Below are 27,172 nucleotides of genomic sequence, written 5' to 3'. Positions count from 1 at the left end.
AGTTTTATAGTAATAATTTTGGCATTGAACATGATTTTGAGGTTTATTTTCTTTCTGCATAAATATTACACCCCATTATATCTTCCAGAGTTCAAATTTTAATAATAGCAAGAGTTCTAGAACATTGGAAATACATTGAAAACATGTTCCACATCAGTAGCTCCTAATCTAAGACTTCATTGTTGAGGAAAGAATAAATAGTAATTTTGGCATTTTGTAAGTAACTTCTCTGAAAATTTTAATTGCAGAAGCAACTTAAGTGTAAGAATAAGAGAGTTATTTTTTTCATTTTCTTAACTGCAAAAAATTGAATCCTCAATCTCTATTTTGAGAAGTCTATGTTTTTAAAATAAGACATTGCAATATTTCCACTGAGTGTTCAGCTAAACTCAGTGGAAATATTGTAATGTCTTATATTTACAATATTAAGAACTTCCACCATATCGTGCCCAGCATCATACTAGATATTTTAACAAGGGATTATTTATACCTTTGAACTATCAGCATTTTCTCTTCCAGCACTATCATTTATTTGGCATTGAAGGTTCAACGTCCATCGCCCTTGGGAAATTTTAAAGTAGACACCATGTTAACTCAGTTACATATATGAAGGATCTTCCTGCCAAATTTTGTTTCAGCCGTCTCTGTAGCTTTTCAGTGATTGAATACCTGAAATGCAGACAACACACACTTTTTATAAAGAAGCAGAGACAATATGTTTAACATATTATTTTATAAAGGTTAGGAGTATATTTTATTTGTTGATTTTTAATGGGATGAGTTGTTTATCACTGTTACTTTCTCTGCAGAATATTGAAGGAGATGGGGCTGCTGATGAGAAGTCGGAGCCTTCTGTGCGGACTAAGGAGTACATTCGAGATGTAATTGATACCACTTCACAGTTAACATGGTCAGCCCAAGCGACTGAAATATACATTCCTGTGCCAGATTGCCAAATACCCAGGGACAATGAGTTGGTAGGTTTAATTCTGGTGCTTAGTGAAAACCTGAACTGAATCACCTTCAGTTGTTCAAATCTCTAAGTTGTATGAGGAAAGAGGGTATCTCTGTCATATATGTAAGTATTTTAACCCTCTCCTTCCTAAGCCGCCCAAAATCTGCCGTAAACATTTCCCCTTCGTTCACGAAGTTTTAATACCCATTTGCCCCACTGATACTTATTTTTCTCCGCAATGAGGAACTTAAGGTAGAACCTGCGCTTCGAAATGCTGCTTTCATTAGTTAGATAAACTCGACAAATACAAGATACAATGGCTCAATATGTAATTTATAAAAATTAAAACTAATTTTAAATTAATGAAAATAGCTGTACCATGCATGAAATTTTTACTAAAAATGGAATAATGGGGAACTTGCATGAATTTTTTTTATTTCATAGGCGGACAGAAAATCATTTTCTGAATACAACAAAGAAAACCGCATGTAAATCTGAGTTTTCCTTCGCGAGATATTTAATGATAAATATAACGAATTTTAAAGCGCGGGAAAAACTCCCTCACCCCCCAAGCCACTGCCGACGAAGCCTCGATGACGTCAAAGGTGCCTAAACATCACGCGAAGCTATTGTTGTGATTGTTTGTAATAGTTGCCAGCAGTTCTGAGAGCTTCGTTTGTTAGACGTGTTGATTATTTTCTATTTAAAGATAAATATCCGACGATAGAGGCTTGGAAGCCCTAGTATTTTGCATTATTTATAATATTAATATCTGAGTAAGGGCATAAAATATAAAACTGGAGCAGTTAAACCAAAAATTTGATAATACCTAAATAACATCGTTGTAGGAGTCTGAGCCACGGCCATTGGAAGGGGGATACGTTAATTGTAAGTTGATGTTATCGACGGCATATCATTCATTTAAGTATGTAATTAGAACGATTTTGATGTTTACTAATGTCCGCTTAGCTTTTATATACAATAACTTCATCCGTTTATTTGTAGGTACCGGAGAATTCGTCGTTTAGGACTGTCGGTGCTTGTATTATGGGGTGAATTCCAGTCAATGCAACTTTTGCTCGCTGATTTGAGACATCTAGGAACATTTTTGTGCCAAAATAGTGTTATTTTCAACGTGACATCTCCCGTTAAGCTACTGCTAATAATCACAGTGACAGTGGTTGTAATGCACAAAGTTTGACAAGGTTGAAAAATATCGGCCAAGAGTTATCAGTGTTCCATCGTGATTGAATTGTAAAAAGGGCTATTACGCTATCGATAAATGTCTAAAAGTAGTGTAAAAATTGTCAGTGGCGTGCTAATCTCCGTTGTTCACCGTAGATATGACATTTCACGATCACGCTATTGACATTAAAACTGTGTGTGAAGTTTGTTATTCCATTATTTCAACGAATAGTAGTGAGAAATGTCACCTGTGTCACTTGTGTGGGCTAATTTAAGGGTTTAAATCAGTGAATAAATAGTTGTATTCATCATAACGAGTTCTGTTATTGTAAGTTGTACGTGATGAATATAATAATGTGATAGTGACATCCAGTTTTTGATAAGAGTATTTGCCTGTTTCCCACTATATTTTTATGGTATATGCTAGTATATTGTTTATGGATTTACCTATATTATTGAAATAGGTTGTAGCTTGAGTGTGTGTTGGCAGCGGAACCGATTCGCGATCTCACATGTGGATTGTGTGCAGACTGTTTTGCTGTGAATTCGTACCGTAGGACGGATAGGACTACCTTCTCCGTTAATCCGGCGTTGCCAAATTCAACAGCACAGCTTACTCTAATGTCAACAGCACAGCTTACGATCGTTATCCTCCAGTATTACAAGTTTCTTTTACAACTCGATTTTCCGCCGACGTATAGCAATAATTTGTCTTAACAAATTCCATGAGGGTCGTGGCATCAATTTTTGGTGTCCTAAAAAAGGCTGGTGTCCTAACACCCCATGCCACACGCCTTTTAGGCGGATTGCGGGGTATTTTGTAGATGTAGATGAATTTCAGGTGTACTATTCGAACGAGTGGCAACGTTATCATCCATTTTTCTGATAACGAAAACATACGAAGTGAAACGCTTGTACTTCATTATCCCGATGCCGCATTATTAATATCCCAAGTAATAATCTAGGCACAATAGCAATAGGAAAACTTGCCCCAGAATAACAGAACAAAATAAAGTGACGATGAGCGGCTAAATACTCCCTCAAAACAAATTTTACACCATGCGCTCAGCATATTTCCCTACTCCCTACGGTTGTTTAGGCACCTATGACGTCACGCCTGGCCTCGGCAACGCTCGGGTGTCTTCGCGCAGTGGTCGGCTCAGAGAAATTTTTCTCGATTTTAAATGCAATATTTTTATTTCTTTTGATGTTGAATGGAGAAACTGAAGGTATTTTTGCGAGCTAATGTATCCATTTGACTTATTCAAAATAGTTTTTAGAGCAATCTACGACCCATGCAAGTTCCTCATTCTGTGATATGAAGAATGGCTGTTATATTGACTCTTTATGTATCGATAGAATTTAAAAACTTTCCCTGGTAATGCAGGACAGCTTCATAACTACATCATTTGGGATGAATAAAAAGATCTCAACTAGTGACACATTTTTCTCTGTTAATTTTAATCTAATTGGGAAAAATGATTTATAGATAATTGCTGACCACCAACTTGACAGCCCTGTCAATTTATCTTAGTTTCACACCGGTTTGGCATCTTTGTTTGTTTACACTACCTCGTTGAGTTATGTTGCATTGTGGCAATATTACTCGTTTTATTATCCACTTAATTAGCCTTAAGTTATTAAATATACCTTTATTATATTATAAAAACTTGGTGAAAACATTTTAGTTACAAAAAAGAAATGAAGTTCTTTTTTGGGTCCTTTGAATTTCATGCATTAAGGTTCTCACGAATGAATAATAAATCCTGAACATGATTTTTATGATTTAATTATAGGTACACTATGAATGAAGAAGTAAGCAGTCGCTTAAAAGTGGAACTAATACAGATGCACCACAAGTGCCACCTACTATTGACAATTGTTGCACACTTGGCACTTGGCAGTCTTTGATTTGCGGGAAGCGAGGATCCATGTCATTTCGACGATGAAATGATGTTACTGAATTTTGGGCTCAATGAGAATATTCATTCAATGGCCCATGGGAACTCACCAACAAAAGGGTGTGTGACATGCCAAATTACTTGTTTTTCTCCACTAGCCTAGTTCTGAATGCTTTCCTGGAGGTAACCTTTGGCTCAATTAGAGCCTCACTTCTAACAAGATCAATGTGTCCCATTCTTATCATTCTCTCCTCCCATTCCTGAATTTGCCGTCGATGGCTTTCCATGGCTGAAGAAAACTGTCTATGGTATGTGGCTTTCAGTTCAGGAGGCATATCTGACCATTCCTTCCCCAACTTGCTCACCCATTCCTGAAAGAAACAGATAAAAAGATTAATGTTACAAAGACACAAGATAAATCATCTAAAATCATAATAGGGTGGATTCCTATTATTTTTTTATTGTCTATATCGGAAGATTATCACTCCTGGAGTACGTATTTCACGCTTTAAGATTTTTAAATGACGATATCTATTTTTCGCGATTAAATGAAAAGTGAAAATTTTCAAGCGCGCGAAAACGCGACGGGTAAGGAAATCTCTCCGTGTGATGTATTTCTGGTTCCCCCTCCCGCCTTGTGAGGTGACCTTGATCGAGGCTCTGAGTGCTGATAGGATGCAGGATGCTAGAGGGTAGCTGAGTACTTTGCTGGCTGGTAGCGCTTGGCTTAAAAAAGGTTTATTAATGCCTTATCAAACGAAGAAAACTTTCCGACCTTAGCCAGTTTTAATAGGTGATTATTAAGAGATCTTTTCCCTGAGCTCTGTGCCTCTTGCATGCATTGGTAATCTCAGACTATGTAAAACTCCTATCTATTCATATAGAAACTAGGTCCTTGTGACGTCACGTGGAGTGGAATCGCCCGGGCGCCAATATGGCCTTTTTCAAATGAGGTTAAAATTGACCATTAGTATTAGTCTAAACTAGGACTTCTGAAACCAAATAATTTGTATATTATGAATACACTAATGGTGGGTAACGAATCGCAATCAATGCCTTTTGGTTTCTTTGATGAAGGAAACTACCCTATTTAAGTTCTCAATTTCCAAGAGTCACACCCTCCTGTTTTGTGTGCATGACAGCATCACATCAATAAATATCACATTCTTGCAATGGCTCAATTACTTCTTAGTCTTATGTCAACGCTATACTTGAAATTAAACTTGATGGAATGTGATATAAAGGAGGGTCCAACAAAAATTTCATTAGAATATTAAAACCCATATGAGATGCGGTGAAAAGAATCCTCCTCATTAAAATAAGCTGAAGAAGATATATGTCGCTATTTTCTTTTGAATTACTGCAAGAACAAAATAATTTGTACTTGTCAGCATGACTGGTAAGCTACATGGTAGACTCGTTATTATGAAGTTCACAGGACCGAAAACCCGGATGTACGTTATAACAAAGTTTGTATTCTCGTATTTTTGGAAACGTTCAAAAATATTTATTATATACACGATTAGATTAAGCGCAAATATATAAAAATGAGAAAATTCGTTTCAGATTCTCCATAGAAGAATGCGGCATGATGAAATCGAGGGTTGATAACTTCCCGAATGCAATAATACTTCAACATATGAACTAGATGCGTTCTCAGACCTAGTTTGTAAGATGATAAACCTATGTAGAGAACAACGATTTGCTTCGTAATAACGAGAACTTTGTAATAACGTTGTTCGCATTAACAAGTCCTCTGTACATACCACACATTAAAAGTAATTGTTATAAAATTACTTGAATAATTTTGTAAATGAAGATAAGTTTTTGGAATTTATCCTCATAATAGGGTGGTTTACTAATTTTTTAATGCCAAAATCAAAAGATTTCCTGGAGTACGTATCTCATGATTTTAGATTTTTAAATGAAACTTTTTGCCATTTTATTAAAAGTGAAACTTTTCAAGCACCTCAGTTCATGCTTCTAGATTTTAAAATGATTATATCTACTTTTTTGCAATTAAATGAGAAGTGAAAATTTTCGAGTGCACGAAAACACGACGGCTAAGTATGAATGCTAGGAAAAGCCCGTGTGACGTCCAGCTGCTGCTGTGTGACACCACCTGGGTACGAGTCTTTGAACCCCGCTACGACACAGGCTGCTTGCTGCCGAGTATAGCCGTAGCCTAAAGTACCTTGCTAACAGGTAAAGCTTGGAATAAATAAGGATTATTAATACGCTATCAAACGAGGGATACAGTGAGTCCTCGTTTAACGTCACTTATCGCTCCTGAAAAATGTGACGATAAATGAAATTACGTTCATCGAAACACAATATCCCATAAGAAACAATGTAAAAAGTGAAAATCGGCTACTAGACCTCACAATTCCTACGCCAAAAAATTATAGCGTATCATATCTGGGCCATTTTTTACAATGGGAATGCCAAACTATGGCATAAATACGAGTTCCTGTCTTCATCAACGACAATAGCAGCAGCGACGTACATCTTTCTCCATTTTTGTATCTTCCCGCATTAGCTTTTCGGCTTCGCTATGGTGGTCACCCGGTCGAGCGTCGTCTGGGCATCATCATCGCTGAAACATCGTTGCAATTACAGGTAACAAGATTATTGAGAACACGGCGAAAAAAGTGACGACAAATACTCCGAGTTCTACACGGAAAAATTCCTTGAAATCACTTTTAAGGTTCCAGAAAACCATTATGTCAAGTAAAATTTGCTAAAACTTAACATGACATTTACGCACCTACCGAAGAATTCATTTGGCAGAAAATTTGCAATAAACGTAATCGCAAGTGACAATAAACACACCGTTTTACACTTCATTTAGAGTGACTGTATTACCACCCACAAAACGAACAACCTGCAACGCCCGCCGCTTCGCATTTTTTCTCATGCGAAATTTAAGAGACCTGACGTTATCGCAAAGCAAAGGTGCGATAAACGAATGACGGTCTCAAAATTTTCATGACGTTATCGCGAATTGACGTTAAACGGGGTGACGTAGAACGAGGACTCTCTGTACTTTCAGATCATAGGAAATTTTAATAGGGCATTAGTAAGAGACGTTTCCCTGAGCTCTGTGCCTCATGGATGTAGTGGTAATCTCAGATGATATAAAACTCCTGACTACTCGTATAGAAACTAGGTCCCTGTGACGTCACGTGGAGTGGCATTGCATGGGCACTAATCCGTCCTTTGGGTCACTCCATTTCAAATCAACCAGGCCCTGGAACCCACAGGTTCGGATTTTAAAGAAACATTACATGGTCATACATTCTGGTATAATTAGAAATTGTGCAAAACTTTAGCCTCCAACTGTCAATCGTTAATGAAATATGAGCAATTGAAATTTGGGCGTGACCCCTAAAGTGCCGCAAGGTGCTACGCATGGTGATTTTTATTTTCATCCTAAACTCCATTCCTGTGAGATGAAAAGCCATGATTTTTTTTTCTAAAGCTAAGTGGTCCACAATGATCCCACCATTATCATTAAATATTCTCTACATGAAGCAATTCAGCTGCAAAAAAATTAAGTTTACAAAAAAATCTCGCTTGTACCAATTTTCATCGTCAGCATCCACAGGGAAAGGCCATGCGAATACAGAATCATGGTTCAGTTTAAAGTAATCATTAATGTTTGATCAAAGATTCTGATGAAAAATAATCGTAAGACAGAGGTTCCTTTTAGTAAAAAAAATACTCATTCAACGTCATGGGAAAAAATGGCTCTTTTTCAAGGCACATAGATATTACACAATTTAGAGGAGACGTAAGCTTATACTCATGATTAAACAATATTGGAGCATGCATTATCTCACGATAGTGCACGCTACTGGCTCTTAGATTAGGAAACAAATAAGCAATCATGTGAATGTACTCCCCCACGTACTGCTAATTTCATGCTATCCGAACTATTCGATAAGAGGTAGATTTAATAAAAAAAAACTGCATGACCGATGGTAAACTATTATATTTTACATTCCTTTAATCTCAGTCCAAAGACCAGATACCTTTCTTATCCAGATGTAGTGACATCACAGGAATGTACATTATCAAATGTCAAAAGGAACTGTCGTCGATTGAATTAAGAAATTTCTCAGGTACTTCACCCTTTCAATGTTTCATTTAGTGATGCATTGGAAATTTAGTTATAAACAGTACAACTTAATTACAACCTTGAATTGAAAGTGAGCCTCCTCTTTTTAACTGGCTGACCACATTCTAAGATGTCTTAGTGTTTTTCACTAAGTCTAAATATTTTTTTAAATTTTGGCCACTTCCTCAAGAAGTAGTATGACCTCCCAGAACTTGTGGTAGCAGGAGAATTAAGCACACACAATATGTGTCCTAGTGTTACACAGCAAATATTATATCTCTCTGGCCAAGAGAATGAAGGTGAGGGCCCTTTAAGTGTCTTGAATTTAACTGAAATATCACCTTCTTCATAGTTAAGAGCTTCCACTAGTTAAATGTACCACAGTGCTTGCTGTGAATACAAGCTGCATATGAACCAACAGCCAAATTATCTGGGAAATCCACTGTTTCAAAACAAAAATCAAATATAATGCTGTACTCGTCATCCAAGCCAGTGAACTTTGCAGTGGCTTTTCTATCCAATAAAAGCACAAAATGATGGAAGTTTCTTGTGCCTGGAATTGTTTTTGCCTTGGTGGATATTTCAAGAAGTTTACTGTGTGACCAAGCCAAATCACTAGACTTAATGTAATAGATGTTGATGTTTTTCACATTATCTCTACATAATTCATACATCCAACTACTGTTTGTTATTTGCTCTGCAATTCGTTTGATGGTAGCAAATATACCATCCCAAGAGGACTTTCCATGGCATGTGGAATAAAAATACCAGGTTGCATTCATTACACAGTCATTATAATAATGGCTCAAATTTATAAAATTTGTAGTTTTTATATTGCCCAGCACATCCATCTGTGAAGTACTTAACCTCTTGGATCAGAGGCGAAATTCTCTTTAAAAATTCTGTTAGGTGACATTGCACTTCCGTAACAAAGGCCACATCATGGTTAAGGTCATCAGATATGAAACAATTAGATGAGGAAGTGAAAGTACATACCATCTTTCTTAACAGGTAAATCAAGCCAAGATGGATGATATATTGGTCCACTGCTAACTTTGAACTTCATTCTGAATTTAAAATGAAAAGTTTTCACTAAAATCCATTACGATAACTGCCTTTTCATGACTGAGGGTTTCTTTGTTTATTTGGAAATATGAGGATTGTTCTTTATTGACGTAGTAATGTGGTATCAGTTTATTCATTTTGAGGCATAGAATATCCAAGAGTCCATCAATGGGTGACGTTAACAACGGAAGTACTGTTCTCTCAGTGGAAACCCACTACAGTGGAACCCCGATTTATCGTTCCCGCATTAATCGTTCGCCGCTCCTGGTCCAAAATTAAGTTCCATAAAGACAATGTAATTTTTTCCCGCATCTATCATTCCCTGAAGTATCGTTTTCCCGCATTGATCATTTGAAGATCGCGGTCCCGTCGTATAATTTTCCTGCATTCATCATTTGACAAAAATAAGACGAAGTGTTTACAACGTGTTGTTTATGGCTAATAACTACAGATACAAAGTTTGAATCTTCCCCAGGAGATTGAAATACAATAGGGAGAAGCTGAGTGCCGTGGGATAGTCACATTATCGCATTTCCCAAGATCCGGTATCCCCCTCCATTCAGCACTCGCCTCTCCTCATCTGAGGCTTTCCTCTTCTCCAAAATAAAAAAAAAGGTCTAGTTACTCGAGAACATAAGAAACCTTTTTCACGCTTCCCCCTTTCTCGACCGCTGACTTTTTTTTAGCTGACTCGCTTCAAAGATCCTCTGGAGGTCAACTGCTGCATGAATCACCGATTAGCCCAAAAGGTATGTAAAAATGAATTTCGGCAATTGGTATTATACTTTTATTAGATTGAGATATTAATAATGTGCACGTATTTCAAAAAAGAATGATACCAAACACGAAGAATTTATAACGTTATTTAACCATTTTAAGCAAGGAAATAGTTGGAATAATAAGAGATGGTGATTTCTGGTGAATATCGATATCCTTGCAGCTGATAGTGAGCTTCACGGCAGTTGATGCGGATTTTTTTTCAAAAACTCTGCTCATCTACAGCTACGCTACTTATTGTTACAAATGAGTGGGTAAGCTGCCTTCTCCATAGAATAAAAAAATTTGTGCAGTCTTATGGTCATGCTTCACCCTCTGCAGTAAGCTCTGCTTACGCCGTACGCGATAGCATTAGTACCGAACTTCACCTCGAACGAGTGGTTCCATACTTTCCAGGGTGGGTTGACTTAAAACCGGCGAGTGTTTTCCGTGCGGGTTCAATAGTCCGGTTTCATTTTTATTAGTTTTATTCTTATTCGTCTTCGGACCATGGCCCTTCCGAAGACACGAGTGAGAACTTTAAAAGATAGACTGAAATTAATTTAAGACGAAGAAAAGAATCCGGGCTAGAAATGTGTGAATATTACCGCATGCCTCGGTATGTCCGCTAGCACATGACGGCAGGGGTGGGGGTAGAGCGAGATCCCTGGTGAAAACAAGAAGTGAGATGAAGCCAAGGTTCAGGTGGGCGTGCCGCTGACGATTAACGCCACATTGCCGCAATCATATTAAAAATTTTATTGCAAGAAAGGAACATTTCAAATAATAAACTATTTTTGGCCTTCTTGATCCATCCTATAACCAATCACTGCGACGGCGAAATCAGTTGTTTGAGGCATAACACGCACATTTCTCTCGTAAATACGTGTACTTGAAATGGCATTTGATGGATAAGAATTTTTACATCGGACAGAAATGCATAATAGCAGTGAAAATTCCGAGTGGAGTAAAACCTTTTTTTAGCAGGCGTGTTCCTTCAGGATTTTTGAAAGAGATATAATCCGAATCAACAATATGACCTAAGTGTTTCGATACAGGAATAATATTCCTGCAATAAGCTAAAATCTTTTTTTAAATCCATTAATGAATGTCATAATTCGCAAAAATCCAGCGTTTCCTGGGACATAGGCAACCCGGACAAACAATCCCGCATTGATCGTTTTCCCGCATTCATCGTTTTTTTCATCCATCCCCCTGAAAAACGATAAATCAAGGTTCCACTGTACCTATATTTCACTGTATCAGAAGGGTCATATTCACAAAATCTAGAAATGATGATACCCTTTAGCCTGGAAGGATTTGGACAGTAATAACATTTTCTGAGCATACAATCTGCATTGTTTTTGTCACAGATGATGATATCCATCAACTCCTTATATGTTTCCTTCAATTGCAAGGCACTAATTATCAGTTTCACATTTTGATGTCTGACACAAACACAAACTGAATGAGTCCCAGAAGCACCAGCCATCACACACCATTTTGCATGAAGTGAACAAAATTTGGTGAACCCAATATTTTCTTGTGGATACTGCTCTTTGAAGAGCACGTAAAGTTCCTTGAGGTTATATAAAATCAACCTCTTTTGCATATACTCATTTTTACCCACATTGACTCTATCTTTGGCTCCAGGAATATGTCTAGAATTCTTGTAAATATTTCCAGTTCAAATATTTTTTAACATCTCTACTGTGGAGTTTGGAAGTGGTTTCCCAAAAAATGGTGGTGGCAAAGCAAACATTCCCTTCTCATCAATTAACTTTTTTGCCAGTCTCACTATGTAGACTGAAACATGAAATTTACGCATAAAACTTTTCCTAGACCAAGATAAAGGGGCCAGGGTCAACATTTGATTTTTGACATGTTTGCTAATTGTTGTCAAATTATTCTTAATTTTAGTCAGCATGTCATTCAAGTTGGCTGTCTTTTGCTTGATGAGTTGACTGTCACTTTGATCTTCATCACTAGTAAGATTTTCCAAGGAAGGGTTCACCAAACATAATTCACTATCACTCACACTAACATGAGTTACCTAGTCTGAAATTCAACCAGGATATCACTAAGGCAGCACCATATGAATGAGAAATGAATTAACTTCACTTGGAGAAAACGTTCTGATGGCTCTCTTCTGCCTTTACATTTTATACCATACAATTCAGTTACCCATTACCCATGGAAGAGATAGTTTAGTAGGAATAGTCCTGGAGGCATAAAATTAGCACTATGTATGTGGGGGAGTACATTCACATTATTTCTTGTATTTCCAACTCTAAGAGCCAGTAGCATATGCTATAGTGAGATAATGCATGCTCCAATATTTTTTATAAGCTCATATCTCCTATAAATTATGTAATTTCTATGTGCCGTGAAAAAGACTTCATTTTTCTCCCATGACCATGAATGAGTATTTTTTTACTAAAAGGAACGTTGGACTCATGATTTTTTTTCATCAGGATCTTTGCTCATACATTAATGATGACTTTAAACTGAACCATGAGTCTGTACTCGCATGGCCTTTCCCTGTGGATGCTGACAATGAAAAATGGTACGAGCGAGATTTTTTTGCAGCTGAATTACTTTATGCAGTGAATATTTAATGATAATCGTGGGATAATTATGGACCACTTAGCTTTAGAAAAAAAATCATGCCTTTTCATCTGACAGGAATGAAGTTATGGATGAAAATAAAAATCACCATGTGTTGCATGTTGCGGCACTTTAGGAGTCACGCCTAAAAAAATAATTGCTCATATTTCATTAACAACTGACAATTGGAGGCTTAAGTTCTACACTATTTCTAATTATACCAGAATGTATGACCATCTTAAGTTTTATGAACATCCCGAGTCGGTGGGTGTCATTTGGTCAAAATATTGGTTGATTTGACATAGAATGACTCCTTTTTCAAATAAGGTTAAAATTGACCATTAACATTCATCTACACTGCGATTTCTAAAACCAAATAATTTGTATATTATGAATACACTAATGGTGGGTATTGAATCGCAATCATTGCCTTTCCTTTTTTTTTTGATGAAGGAAACTACCATATTACAAAATGTCATGTACCCTGAAGTTAAATTTTCTAATATATTATATTTCACTGAATGCAGTCCCCAAGCCCTCATTTTATAGGCTAAACATTAGGAAAAAATTCCATTGTGCCTTAAAGATTAGGTGCTCAAAGTATGCAACTTAATAAATTTATGCACTGAATAGTAGAGGCCTTCACATTGTAGAAATCCATCTTACTGATTTGTGAATGAAAAACTTTGCTGTTTCTACAATTTGGGGATCAACAAAAAAACAACAACAACAAAAATCAATACAAACCAAATTGTAGAAACAGCAAAGTTTTTCAATCACAAATCAGTAATAAATTTATTATTATGCATAATAACAAATACTGCCTAATATGTAAATCAATGGTTTAAACTGCACTATCATTCAGTGAATTCATTTTAAATTTACACATTGCCACTTATCTTATGATGAGCATTAGAAATAAAAAATTTATGGTTCTAACTCTTGAAAAATTTTAGAAAAAAAGAGGAGAAAATGTACCTTTTTTTATTCCACAAATGTCATCTTATCACTCAACTAATAGCCTTTAAAACCAGAAATAATTGAATACAGAATATACTGATTATACATTTCAAATTCAAATGTTCAATTTTGTATGAGAAGGGAAATCACGTGGGCGGGGTGGGAAGATCAAAGAAAATTACCTTGTATGGTGTATCCCCTCGAGCACTTTGTCTAAAACTGAAAAACATGACAAAAGCTGATGGTGGTCTTCGTGGTTTTCCCAGATCTTTCATTTTCTATCGAGAAAAAGCACAGGAGAAAATGCATGAAATTAGTATTAACAGATGCAAATTCGACATGGAAAACTGATTATTCTACCTCACAAAATACCTCTACAAACCCATTCCTTACAGCTTGAAAGTTTTGAACTTATCTGAGTAGTGCATTTTTTCCTCCATCTTTTTATCCATTTAAATACCCTGCCTACTGTCGGCGTCAAATTGATGTGCCGCTGTGCTTTGCAAATTTATTTCTAGATTTCAGTGCACGCCATAATAATGAATAATAAGTCATTTTTAAGAAAATTTTATTCTCAATAGGGTGGTTTCCTATTTATTTTTTTATTGCCTATATCGGAAGACTATTACTCCTGGAGTACGTATTTCACGCTTTTAGATTTTTGAATGACGATATCTATTTTTCGCTATTAAATGAAAAGTGAAAATTTTCAAGCACGCGAAAACGCGACGGGTAAGGAAATCTCTCCGTGTGACATATTTCTGGTTCCCCCTCCCGCCTTGTGAGGTGACCTTGATCGAGGCTCTGAGAGCTGATAGGACGCAGGATGCTATAGGGTAGCTGAGTACCTTGCTGTCTGGTAGCGCTTGGCTTAAAAAAGGTTTATTAATACCCTATCAAGCGAAGAAAACTTTCCGACCTTAGCCAGTTTTAATAGGTGATTATTAAGACATGTTTCCCTGAGCTCTGCGCCTCATGCATGCATTGGTAATCTCAGACGATGTATAACTCCTATCTTCTCCTATAGAAACTAGGTCCCTGTGACGTCACGTGGAGTGGCATCGCATGGGCGCCAATCTGGCCCTTTTCAAATGAGGATAAAAATGGACCATTGCCATTCGTCTAAACCGGTATTTCTAAAACGAAATAATTTGTATATTATGAATACACTAATGGTGGGTAACCAATCGCAATCAATGCCTTTCAGTTTCTTTGATGAAGGAAACTACCCTACTCTGATTTATTTTTGCTTTTTCAAAATTCAAAAATCAAAACATCTGAGTGAAATAAATGACTATGCGTACCATTAAATTAACCGTCTTGTCAATTTCATGAACTTTGGAACTCAATCTAGGAGAAACTACTACATCTACAACATTTATCTTCCACAAAAAGATGCAAACATTAGAGTGGATTAATAAAATGGCTTTTACGTATTTTTGGTACGCATATTTTGTTGTAAACTAACGAAAATTGAAAGAAACACTCCATATTTTATTTGCAATTTTTCTATGATCCGAAAATACGTGATTTTTATGTAGCATAGATTATTAAGGAACATTCAAAAAATACGTCGGAGCAAACGAATACTGTGTTGCCAGGTCTTGCGCACGTAACTTTGCTTCCTGGTAACTGGCACTGGCCCTACACAGCCCTGTTTAGCAACATGGCATTAATAAAAGTTATTAAAATTTACAAATATCAATAGTTTCATAGATTATGGATCATAGAAAATTTATAAATAAATAAAGAAATGTTTCTCTCAATTAAATTTTTTTCTTTCGGGGTAAACTGTAGGACTAGATAGTGTTTAAACATTTTCATTAGTTTACAACAAGATATGCATTCTAAAAATACGTAAAAGCCATTTAATTAATCTACATTAATGTTTGCATCTAATTGTGGAAGATGAACGTTGTAGACGTAGTAGTTTTCTCTCTGATGTGTTACGAAGTTCATGAAATTGACAAAAAGGCTACTTTTATAGTGGGTGGATTCATTTAATGCACTCGAGTGTCTTGATTTTTGAATTTTTCATAAAACAAAAATATTAATCAGAATTGAAAATAAAATTTCCTCTAAAAGAACGGGTTATTCATTATTATGGCACGCTCTGAAGTCCAGAATTAAATTTGCAAAGTACAGCGGCACATCATTTTGAAGCCGACAGTAGTAATGAGTCCCATTTTTTTATTGTCCTAGGCAACCCAGCCTAATGGCAGTGTATGCAGTAAATGGGTCAAAAGTAAATACTGAAATTAAGGCCAAACACATTTCTTTCCCTGTATTACAATTATTACGTAATAAATTCAATGATATAAGAAATGAGTAGACAAAATAGTTTCAATAAAACCAAGTAAATGGGTGAATACACATATTCATACAAGTTTCACCTATACAAAAGTCATGCAACCAATGTGTTGGGCACATGCTAAAGTGTAAACTTATGTCTCTTACCTTTGGTGATCAATTATTTTGTTACCACTGCACCTTATTTACAAAATTGATCATAAAATAAAAAAGAAAAAATGATTTATGTTCATCAAAAGGCATAAACAGAAATGATGACTTTGACATCATAGGGAGTGAATATCCAGCCATGTGCCCACATTTCAGCTCAATTTTTTATCTTGAAGAAGATGTCCAGCCACCATTTTTCAGTTAATACAACTTTATAATAGGGTGGTTTCCTATATTTTTATTGCCTAAAGATTATTACTCCTGGACTACGTATTTCACGATTTTAGATTTTTAAATGACGATATCTATTTTTCGCGATTAAATGAAAAGTGAATATTTTCAAGCACACGAAAACGTGACAGGTAAGTATAAATGCTGGGTAAACTCCATGACACATTGTTCTGATTCCCGCTGCCGCAAGTGAGGTGACCTTGGGGCGAGGCTTTGAACGCTGATATGACGCAGGATGCTATCATGTAGCAGAGTACCCTGCTAGCAGGTAGCGCTTGGCTTAAATAATGATTATTAATACCCTATCAAATGAAGAAAACTTTCCAACCTTAGCCAGTTTTAATAGGTGATTATTTAGACATATTTCCCTGAGCTCTGTGCCTCGTGCACGCATGGGTAATCTCAGACGATGTAAAGATCCTATATATTCATATAGAAACTACAGGGTGTGTCCTGAAAGTAGTAGGACTGAGTCGAGAACAAAAAATGTATTTCTCATATAGGTACATCGCTTCAAAAATCTTCAAAGTAGCCCCCTTGGGCATCGACACAACGCTGCCAGCGAGTTTTCCACGCAGCATACGCTTCCTGGAAGGCTGACTCCGGGATGTCCTTTACAGCGCGCGTCACGGCCTTTTGGAGAGCTTCCACCGACCCGTGGTGACGCCCTTTCAGAGGGGTCTTGAGCTTGGGAAAGAGAAAGAAGTCCGGGGGGACAATATCCAGGCTTTAGGGTGGGTTTCCACGCCGTGTTTCGCCAGTTAGTCAACGACAATGAACGCGGTGTGGGCCGGCGCATTGTCATGATGAAGGATCCACGAAGCGGCGATGGCTGGTCGGACGCGGAAGATGCGTTTTCGCAGTCTTTCCAGTACTTGCACGTAAAAAGCTGCATTAACGGTTTGCCCTGGTGGCACAAACTCACTGTGGATGACACCTTTCGAATCGAAGAAGCACATGAGCATGGATTTTTGCTTCGATTTGGACATGCGAGCTTTTTTGGGTTTCGGCGATGTCGCTGTGTGCCATTCTGCACTTTGCCGCTTCGTTTCTGGGTCGTATTCAAACGTTGAGCGGTTGTTCTGCTCATGGCACTATCCCCGTAAGCTGCCTTGATGAGTTCATGGGTCTCCTTGCCGCTTTTCTCGAGTTTAACGCAGAATTTCACTGCGTAACGCTGCTCCACTAAATGTTCCATGACGCACCGTGACAAGGTCACTTGACAGAGGTCTGGAAGAAATACGATTCACACTCCGCAAGAGCTCAGAGCCGACTGCCGCGTGTTCGCAGCGCTTTGTTAGAGTCCCTTCCACCACCTACAACCCAGAAAACTCCCGTCCGACCGTCCGCGTGTGTGGGAAAAAATCAGTCCTACTACTTTCAGGACACACCCTGTATGTCCCTGTGACGTAATGTGGAGTGGCATCGCATGGGCGCCAATCTGGCCTTTTTCAAATGAGGATAAAATTGACCATTACCATTCGTCTAAACCGGTCTTTCTAAAACCGGTCTTTCTAAAACCAAATAATTTGTATATTATGAATACAGTAATGGTGGGTAATGAATCACAATCAATGCCTTTCATTTTCTCTGATGAAGGAAATTACCCTATTTGCATTTGGGTCAATATTTTAGCATATTTGAGACAATATGTAGCATATTTAGCATATGATCATATTTATATCTTAATTTATGATGACCTATCACCTATGCCATAAGTGCACGCATTTTTGATAGCTATTTGTTTCTCTTCTGCAGTATTTATGCTTCCCTGCTCAACCACAGCTTGTTTGCTTTTTTCAAATTTTTTATTTCATTGACGGCACAGTGGAGTACAATTGATTGGTAGGTAATTTGTGAATTGTAATTTTTACTCATCACATAAATATGGTCACATACTTTTCCAACGTCCTCCAAGAGGTGGCATGCAATTGAGAACAATTTTGCAAGGAGTATTGTCATTTACTTGGCTATGCCCAGTATTTTTGAGGTGGCCAAATGTTTTCCCAGTATTGTAGGAGTCCCAGACCTAAAAACAATGACCACAATATTGGTTTTCTGTTGTTCAGACCAACATCCAGGGTAAGTCAACTTCTTTGCTTATGAAAGTTTTGGTCCGTTTCCACAATAGCTCCCCACCTATCAGACCATTTTTCAAGGATAAATTTGCCGAGGAATGAAAACCATGACTTCCGTTTCTTTATAGAATTGGTATGCATCTATATAACCATGCATAAGCAGAGTTGTTTGCAGGAGGTATTACCCTTATTTAGTGAATTCAATACTTCATTTAAGAACATGCAGAGTTCATTGCGTAATTCGTCACACAGGTTTGTTAGCTACAACTCATTTTATTAGAAACAACGTAAGGGCACGAAAAACTTCTCCATATCATTTTGGTCAGCCATCGCCACCCTGGATTCTTATTTATCAACCCTTGACCATTCATACTTTAATAAATTGTAAAAACGGTTTGAATACAAATACAAATACGATTTGAAGGATTGCGTGAGAATCAAGAACACAACTGAGTACAACAGACTCCTGATTATCCGGCTGTGGTATACACCCATGTCTCGTATGGCGCAATTTCGATTAGCGCAATTTCGATATAGCGCAAATTCGTTCCTCGGGGAAACATTGCAACGCAGTGTAGCCTAATCAAAAATTTTAAACGCTCTCGTGATAAAAAATGAACTTGCGCTAAGTACACTCATAATTTCTATCAATTTACGCCTATTAATATTATTTCTTGCCTCAAATCTTCTTTTTTGTTTATATATTAATCGAAATTTCATTGCTGTGCAATTGCCAAAAGTATTACTCGTCATTGGGTCCAGATAGCCGGCCTACCGAAGATTTATCTCCTCTCCTTAACAGAATGATAATAAATAATTTAGATCGTTAATTAAGCATGGGGCTAGTGGAAATGAGTTTTTTTTCAGCAATACGGTTTGAGACGTATTTTTGCCGTCGTAGGTTACCGGGCGATTGACTTCCAGGTAGGGGCGTCTACGCTAAAGCCTTCAAGGTCATCGGTATTCACGGGGGAGAAATGAAGCGGTGGCCGAGTTGCGCATGAATAGCATCAACACATAAAAGGGTCCGCTATAGAGTCTCAAACACAATGGCTTCGTTCCCTCCCCGCAGTCATAGCCCTTCTGCATCTCAGGAATACAGTTCAGCAGAAGAAGGTGATTTAGATAGAGTCATACAGAGTAAAAACCAAGAGAATATGGCAAAAAATAAGAATGCGTGTAGAAAAATCAAGAATTTATCAAGAAAAACCATAAACCTAGAAGAGGACTTGAGAGAGGTCAATTGCTTTGAAAATGGAGAGCGTCAAAGCGATATTGCGTGGAAGTTTAAACTCACGATGCCTTATTCTGAATAAAGACGAAGCTAAAATATCAGTGACCTCAGCCGCACCAACTTCAACCAAGCGGTCTACACATACGGAAAGTTCATGGTGAATCAGTACAAAAAGACGAGAGTGGTAATCGCTCCGAGACATTTAGTGAAAGCGGTTGGTTCCAGAATTTAAACGACAAGCAGGTATTTTCAGTGCGGCGATATCAGGTGAATCTGCAAGTGTAGATAGCGCAGCCACCACAACATTTTCTGATGAACTCCAAGCTGTTATTGAAAGTGGCTCCTTTCCCCCTCAACTAGATCTTGTGTTGACGAGACGATATTCTTTTGGAAAAGAATGCATTCTCGTTCATTCATTTTCAGGGAAGGAAAACCTGGGTCAGGTTTCAAGGCATTTAAAGACTGTTTCACGTAGCTGCTAATGACTCGGAGGACTTCAAATTAAAATGATTTATCATTCATAAACTCTGCTAGCTATGAAATGGCATTTGAAGTATCATTTTCCTGTCATTTCGATGACCTACAAAAGGGCCTGGGTGACAAAACAGTTGTTTTTAGACTAGTTTGAAAAATCGTCAACTGCCGGCAACGCATTACGATCCCCTGAGATAAAAGATGTTAGCCCACCCGCACGACAGGATGGAATTTCGAAAGCACGTAAGAATTTTTTTTAACGTGAATAAAAGTCTTTGAATGCGTGAATACTATCTTTAAAGATGTTTTAAACTATAAATATTTATAGAAATAATGTTTTCTAAAGCTTTTTATGGGAATATAGATGTTTTAGAGGAAATTCAATACCAAAGACCTATGCTACCAGGAACGCATCCCTACCTTCCCAATGTTAAAACGCTCTCGTATAACGCAAATTCGTATAGCGCAAAGACCCCAAGGAACGCATCCCTTGCGCTATACGAGACATGGGTGTACATGTGTTGCGGATTATCTTTGTGTGATTTTTACTTTCCCTCAATACTTTCCACGATCTTCATAAAAAAAATAAATTTGGTTGCAAAATCATTGGAATTACTGCAGGTCACTCCATCACAAATCAGCCAGACCATTACACCCACCAGCTCGGATTTTCATGAAACTTTACATGGTCATACATTTTGGTATAATTAGAGATTGTGTGCAATTTTAACCTCCAATTGTCATTTGTTAATGAAATATGAGCAATTGAAATTTGGGAGTGACCCCTAAAGTGCCGCAAAGTGCAACACATGGTGATTTTTATTTTCATCCATAACTCCAACCCTGTGAGATGATAAGACATGGTTTGGTTTCTAAAGCTAAGTGGTCCATAATGATCCCACCATTATCATCAAATATTCACTGCATGAAGTAATTCAGCTGCAAAAAAATAAAGTTTACAAAAAAAATCTCGTTTTACCATTTTTCATTATCAGTATCCACAGGGAAATGCCATGCGAATACAGACTCATGCTTCAGTTTAAAGTAGTTATTAATGTATGAGCAAAGATCCTGATGAAAAAAATTTGTGAGTCCGATGTTCCTTTTATTAAAAAAATACTCATTCATCGTCATGGGAAAAAATGGCTCTTTTTGGAGTCACATAGATATTACACAATTTAGAGGAGATATAAGCTTATACTCATGATTAAACAATATTGGATCATGCATTATCTCACTACAGTGTATGCTACTGTATCTTAGAGTAGGAAACACATAAGCAATCATGTGAATGTACTCCCCCACGTACTGCTATTTGTGCTATCTGAACTATTCGAGCAGTTTTAATTAAAAAACTGCATGATCCATTGCACACTATTACATATTACATTCATTTTAATCTGTGTCCAAAGACCAGATTCATTTCATATCCAGATGTATTGACAACACAGGAATATACATTATCAAATGTCAAAGGGAACCGTCATCAAATCATTTGAATTGAGAAATTTCTCAGGTACATCACCCCTTTAAAGTTTCATTCTGTCATTCTATATCATTAAAAATTTAGGTAAAAACAGTAAAATTAAATTACTAAAAGGAACATCGGACTCCAGATTTTTTTAATCAGGATCTTTGCCCATGCATTAATGATTTCTTTAAACTGAACCATGAGTCTGTATTCACATGGCCTTTCCCCGTGGATGCTGACAATGAAAAATGGTACAAGTGAGATTTTTTTGTAAACTTTATTTTTTTTGCAGCTGAATTACTTCATGCAGTGAATATTCTATGATAATAGAGGGATCATTATGGACCACTTAGCTTGAGAAAAAAAAATCATGCCTTTTCATCCAACGGGAATGGAGTTATTGAGGAAAATAAAAATCACCATGCATTGCACGTTGCGCAACTTTAGGAGTCACGCTCAAATTTCAATTGCTCATATTTCATTAACAATTGACAATTGGAGGCTAAAATTGTAATCTATAGTTATACCAGGATGTATGACCATGGCAAGTTTCATGAAAATCGAAGTCCATGGGTGTCATTTGGTCAAAACATTGGCTGATTTGACATGGAATGACCACTGCATTAACCCTTTCGAGATGGCGGAGTTTTCGTCTTAACATGACTGCTGTACTGAGCCCCAGTAGACTCTTCTTTCTCGTGGTACGGAACATTTTTGGAGGACATTCATTAAGAAGGGTCTCCCTGAACCATTTTCGACCCCTCCACGCAGGGACTTCGCATTATCTCGGACTCCGAGAGTAGTTGTGCTCCCTCCTTTCCGGGTTTACGACCATACCTGCGGCATTGGTTCGCGGTCAACTTATGTATTGCTTATATGTATTTAGCGAATGGATAATTTACGCCTGCACGTAAATTACAGACTTTGAATTGAGTTCCTCATTTTTATCTGAGCATTGTAAATTTTTAACAAAACTCTAAGGCCATTATTAACGAATTTAATGCAGCAACAATTTCCATGTTGATGTTTATACATAACTCAAGATATAAGTTAATATTTGTCGTAGAATTTCGTTTAAAAATTCTAAACGCAGCTCAAAAGACAAACAATTAAATTCTTATTCTATATTTCTTGAGAAATAAACAAATATTTATTTCGAAAATTGACTCTATAAACAATTGAATGACCACTATCCCATATCGCTGAGAGGGGTTCTAAAAGACGAAGGGTCCGGGCACCTGCTCCCGGATCCCGAGGGTTAATCCTAAACCCCGAAGGGTTGGGTCCCGAGACAAAGACGTGGTAAACCCACAACCATCCTAAAAGGGGGAGAGCTAGAAAACGTATAAATACGGCTTTCGATCGCCTGGCCGGGAAAATCTCACACGTAAATATACGCCCGTCGTCTCCCGGGTCAGTTGACGTCCACACATATATATACGTGTACAGTAGGGAAAAGGTTAATGCTAGGTTATACCAGACTTATTATTTCTATTTGAATCCCCTTCGTAAAACGGAGGCTAGCTGCATTCATGAGAGCACCGTGTTCCTGTTTACCACACTCCGTGATCACGGATACACATCCTGCAGCAGTTGCAACCCGAGAAACCTGTGCGAGACGCAACTACTTGGCGTGGTGCCTGACAGTGTAGTTTCTGACGTTGAGGAGCGGTTTTGAAGCATTCGTGCAAACCACTTTTATGTATGGGTCAATCCATTTGAAGTGATCCAAGGTAGGTTGCTTGACCAATTGTAATATTTTTAATGTTTTCTATAGGTTTTTACTACACAAATGGGAAGTTCAAAACAGATATTTTTAAAAATTATTCTACACCGTTTACATGTGGTGGCCATTTTTGTTGTGAATCACGGAGCATTTTTTCCCTTTGTAGACGTTTGCGTTAAATTGATTATCTCTGGACTGCATCGTGCAACAAGATTGAAACTGGAATCCTCTTTTTCAGTACTTTCTTCCATACATTAGTGTTTCATAATAGTCATAATCCCCTTTGCAAATTTTACCTGTCTAAACGGTCTCAAAAGCAGGGGGTCGAAAATTGAAGAATTCCACTTTTCAGAAATTAAAAAACCATGAAGGGGAAATTTATTGTTAATGGTATTATGGTATGGTTAATTAAATGGTATTGTAATTGGTGCTTTATAAAAGGCCGTCTTTGCTTGCACAAATTTTCGTTTCCCAATGAAATGGGGAGGAATCAACATCTTTGTTGTTCCTAACAAATTCGACGAGCCATATACCCCTTGGGTCAGTGATTTCTACTAAATTTAGAAAACCATCTTCATTTCATCAGAAAACGAAAACCCTTTTTTCCATAATTCAGGTAATTCCTTTGTTTTTCCATATCCGCAATGCACGTGACAGTTTACTGGGATGCAACGACAGTGTCTCCACATTAGACATCGCAATAACGGAAATAAGGAAAATACAAAACCATGCAATTTCTCATTTTAAAGGTTTACAAATTATGACATTGGAAAAAATTATCATGGCATTGTTTTAAGAAATTCAGAAATAAATATTTAAATAAATTCAAATTTCCCAATTGTTTTTCGACGATGCATTACCCCTGTCATTTTCCTCCTTTTTAATATGTTGTAGATAGCTCTCCATTCAAGAAGGTATGAGCCGTATTTTAGAGATAGTATGTTTAAGTCAAAATTCTGCAGTCATGTGTGCCTATAAATGGCACACAGGAGAAAGATGGGTGAATTTAGCATAAATAAAAAATACCCATTAATGTCTGGTGTAATAAGCAGACAAGGATGAAGCTATAGATTTGATTAGGTTTTAGATGGAAGTGGCTTTCTCTGATTTTGCTGTCAGTCACTTCTTTTTTCCCTTGACGAAAAGAGCAAGAGGTCTGTCTTGTGACTTTCACGGTGTCAAAGGCTAATATAACCGCTAAATAAAATAAAATATATAAAAAATATGCACATTACGGGAATAAAACTTAGTAAATCTATTATTAAGCAATTATCCAATTTAAGGGATCGAGAAATCATGAGTACCGTTGAACTTGGCTTCAAATAATTTTTGATGATATGAAAAACCCTTCACTGCCGGCTTCAAATACCCTCGCCGAGAGCTTACCGAGCCAAACGGCTTGCAGACGAGCAAGTAATCTCACTTGTTTCCGAGATAGACTAGAAGGGTAATTCTACATAATTAAGAATTCAGAGTTGCACCGCGACGGAAATAAATTTTCCTGAATTAAAACTTCAACACACGTTTACACGATACACGTACGAGTTAATGTACGTTTGCGTGAATGATTTTTGTGGACCGGAGCGGAACATGTACGAATGCATGAACCAAATTAGAACAGGTTATATTTTCTGTGCATGCATTTGCACAAGTAGCGTGGTTACACGGTGCATTTTGACGTTCATTCTCGCGTTCATACATTTGGACATGAACCCGTACGTGTTAATTTACCGTGCAAACAGACCTATATTAAGGATAAACTCACTGCACAGACACAAGAAAAATGAGGAATCTTTCCACAACGAACGTACCTTTTTAAGTTTTCGGTTTTCTTTTACTGCCACCATTTCCTCTTTGGCTCTTTTTAATAACTGCTTCTGATCGTCTGTCAGCTGCATTTCGTATTTATTTTTTGCATCCACGTAAACAATCATATCTTTTCTGTAATCCTCCAAGTACTTTAGCTTGGTTTCTTGAGGAAACTTTTCCCATTTATCACCAAGCAACTTCGCCAGTTCTATAAATACGTATTCAATAGACAGTTTAAATTAAAATAAAATATCACTCATTGAAAACATAAAGGAAAGCTAACAATCACCTGTCACTTTGCAGTCTGGATGGCTTTTCTTCAGATCCGGTCTCATTTCAGCCATGAACCTAAAGTAAGGTGACAGTGGCTTTTTCGGTTTCTCTGGTAAACTTCGCAAGTCATCAGCATTCACTACACTTCTTGCACACCGATGTGAGGTTATGCATGAGACAGGTAATCTGCAAGTACAAGAAAAAAATATAGAAGGATTAAAAACAGTACACGGGTTTAGGCAGTTCTTCGAGTTCTCCGACGTTTACCTGCTCTGAAGAAATACCTGGTTACCCGCAACTCTGATCGCTAAACTTCCCAGTTTTTCAAAAAACGACATAATTACTTAAGCACGAGATAACCACTACATCACTTTAGCCGATGCCCTATATACTTTTCAGGGGAAACGGTTGGGGTACCTTCAGATGTGGCCGCTGAATTACTGGCACTTAGAGCATAAAATCACGAGATGTATAATATAAGTGAAAGAATTTATGACATTCTAGCGCATATATTCTTAAACGGCATCAGCACGTCCCGTAGCATTGTTTCTCGTTGTTTACTTGGGATGACTAAACAGTTGAAGCGCAAAAGTCCTGTTCACTCTGATGAACAGGTACTATCATAAAATCTTAAATTAGCTTTAACTACCCGCATTTTAAAGATGAAAAAATTTTAAAAATATTTTTTTGTTACTTTCTTCTCTTAAAGTTACATATTAATGAATAATTTCCTCAATAACTCGACTATATTTTGTCCTACGATAATTTTCATACCAACCTGGGTGATGAATTACGCATTAAAAATCAGCGAAATATAATGCTGCGCCAAGTGTAAAATAATAATTGATGCTATTTCAAAAAGTAAAATATCAAGCCCCCAATGGCTGCATAATCACACCGCAGCACAAAGGATAACCGTTTCCAGCAGTTTTCATGCTTATTGTTAGTATAAGATAATGCAAGCAAAGATTGGCTAACATTCAAGTTCGTCTAGTTTTAATTTTTACCGTAGGGGCACACTTAGAGAGCAGGCCACTTACGCACATTTGAAGATTTATATCTGAAAAATCTTCCGTTGTAAAAAAAATAGACATTATTATAGAAATTAAATCATTTTGCGTTGACGAAAAAAAATTGTGAGTCTGGCGTTCCTTTTATTAAAATAAAATACTCGTTCATGTTCACAGGAAAAAATGGCTCTTTTTCAAGGCACCTAGAAATTACACAATTTAGAGGAGATATAAGCTAATACTCATGATTAAACAATATTGGATCATGCATTATCTCACTATAGTGTATGCTACTAGCTCTTAGAGTAGGAAACACAAAGGCAATCATGTCAATGTACTCCCCAACCTACTGCTAATTTCGTGCTATCAGAACTATTTGAGCAGAGGGAGTTTTAATAAAAAAAACTGCATGATCCATTGTACACTATTACATTCTACATATCTTTTAACCTGTGTCCAAAGACCAAATACATTTCATTTCCAGATGTATTTACATCACAGGAATGTACATTATCAAATGTCAAAGGGAACTGTCATCAAATCATTTGAATTGAGAAATTTCTGAGGTACTTCATCCTAATGCTTATTTTCAATGTTTCATTTAGTCATTCTATATCATTGGAAATTAAGGCAAAAACAGTAAAATTAAATTAATGACCTTACGAATTGATTTGAAAGTGAGCCTTCTCTTTTTAACTGGCTGACCACATTCTAAGATGTTTCATTGTTTTTCACAAAGTCTAAATATTTTTTTTTCTGTTGTCCACTTCCTCCCTCAAGAAGTAGTATGACCTCCTAGAGCTTGTGGTTGCATGAGAATAAAGTACACACAATAAGTGCCCTTGTGGCACCAGCAA

At 37.1% G+C, this 27,172-nt stretch overlaps 1 protein-coding gene across 2 annotated transcripts; it reads right to left on the bottom strand.

The window, feature by feature from the left end:
• Positions 1-75: 75 nt before the first annotated feature.
• On the bottom strand, positions 76-25,869 carry LOC124172149 (transcription factor A, mitochondrial-like). Of its 2 annotated transcripts, none has more exons than XM_046551560.1 (6): positions 25,573-25,869; positions 25,322-25,491; positions 25,035-25,240; positions 13,732-13,827; positions 4,152-4,412; positions 76-669 (listed from the first exon to the last, which is right to left on the bottom strand). In XM_046551560.1, the coding sequence occupies exons 1-5, from the start codon at positions 25,641-25,643 to the stop codon at positions 4,179-4,181; spliced, it is 777 nt and encodes a 258-aa protein (XP_046407516.1). In that variant the 5' UTR covers positions 25,644-25,869; the 3' UTR covers positions 76-669; positions 4,152-4,178. The 2 variants fall into 2 exon arrangements, with proteins under 2 accessions (XP_046407516.1, XP_046407517.1); XM_046551561.1 differs by having other exon boundaries at positions 25,723-25,869.
• Between the last annotated feature and the right edge of the window lie 1,303 nt (positions 25,870-27,172).

The sequence above is a fragment of the Ischnura elegans genome (genome assembly GCF_921293095.1).
Source record: "Ischnura elegans chromosome 13 unlocalized genomic scaffold, ioIscEleg1.1 SUPER_13_unloc_1, whole genome shotgun sequence".
Taxonomy (NCBI): Eukaryota; Metazoa; Arthropoda; class Insecta; order Odonata; family Coenagrionidae; genus Ischnura; species Ischnura elegans.
Note: the sequence above shows the minus strand (reverse complement) of the source record. Positions and strands in the feature narration are given on the sequence as shown.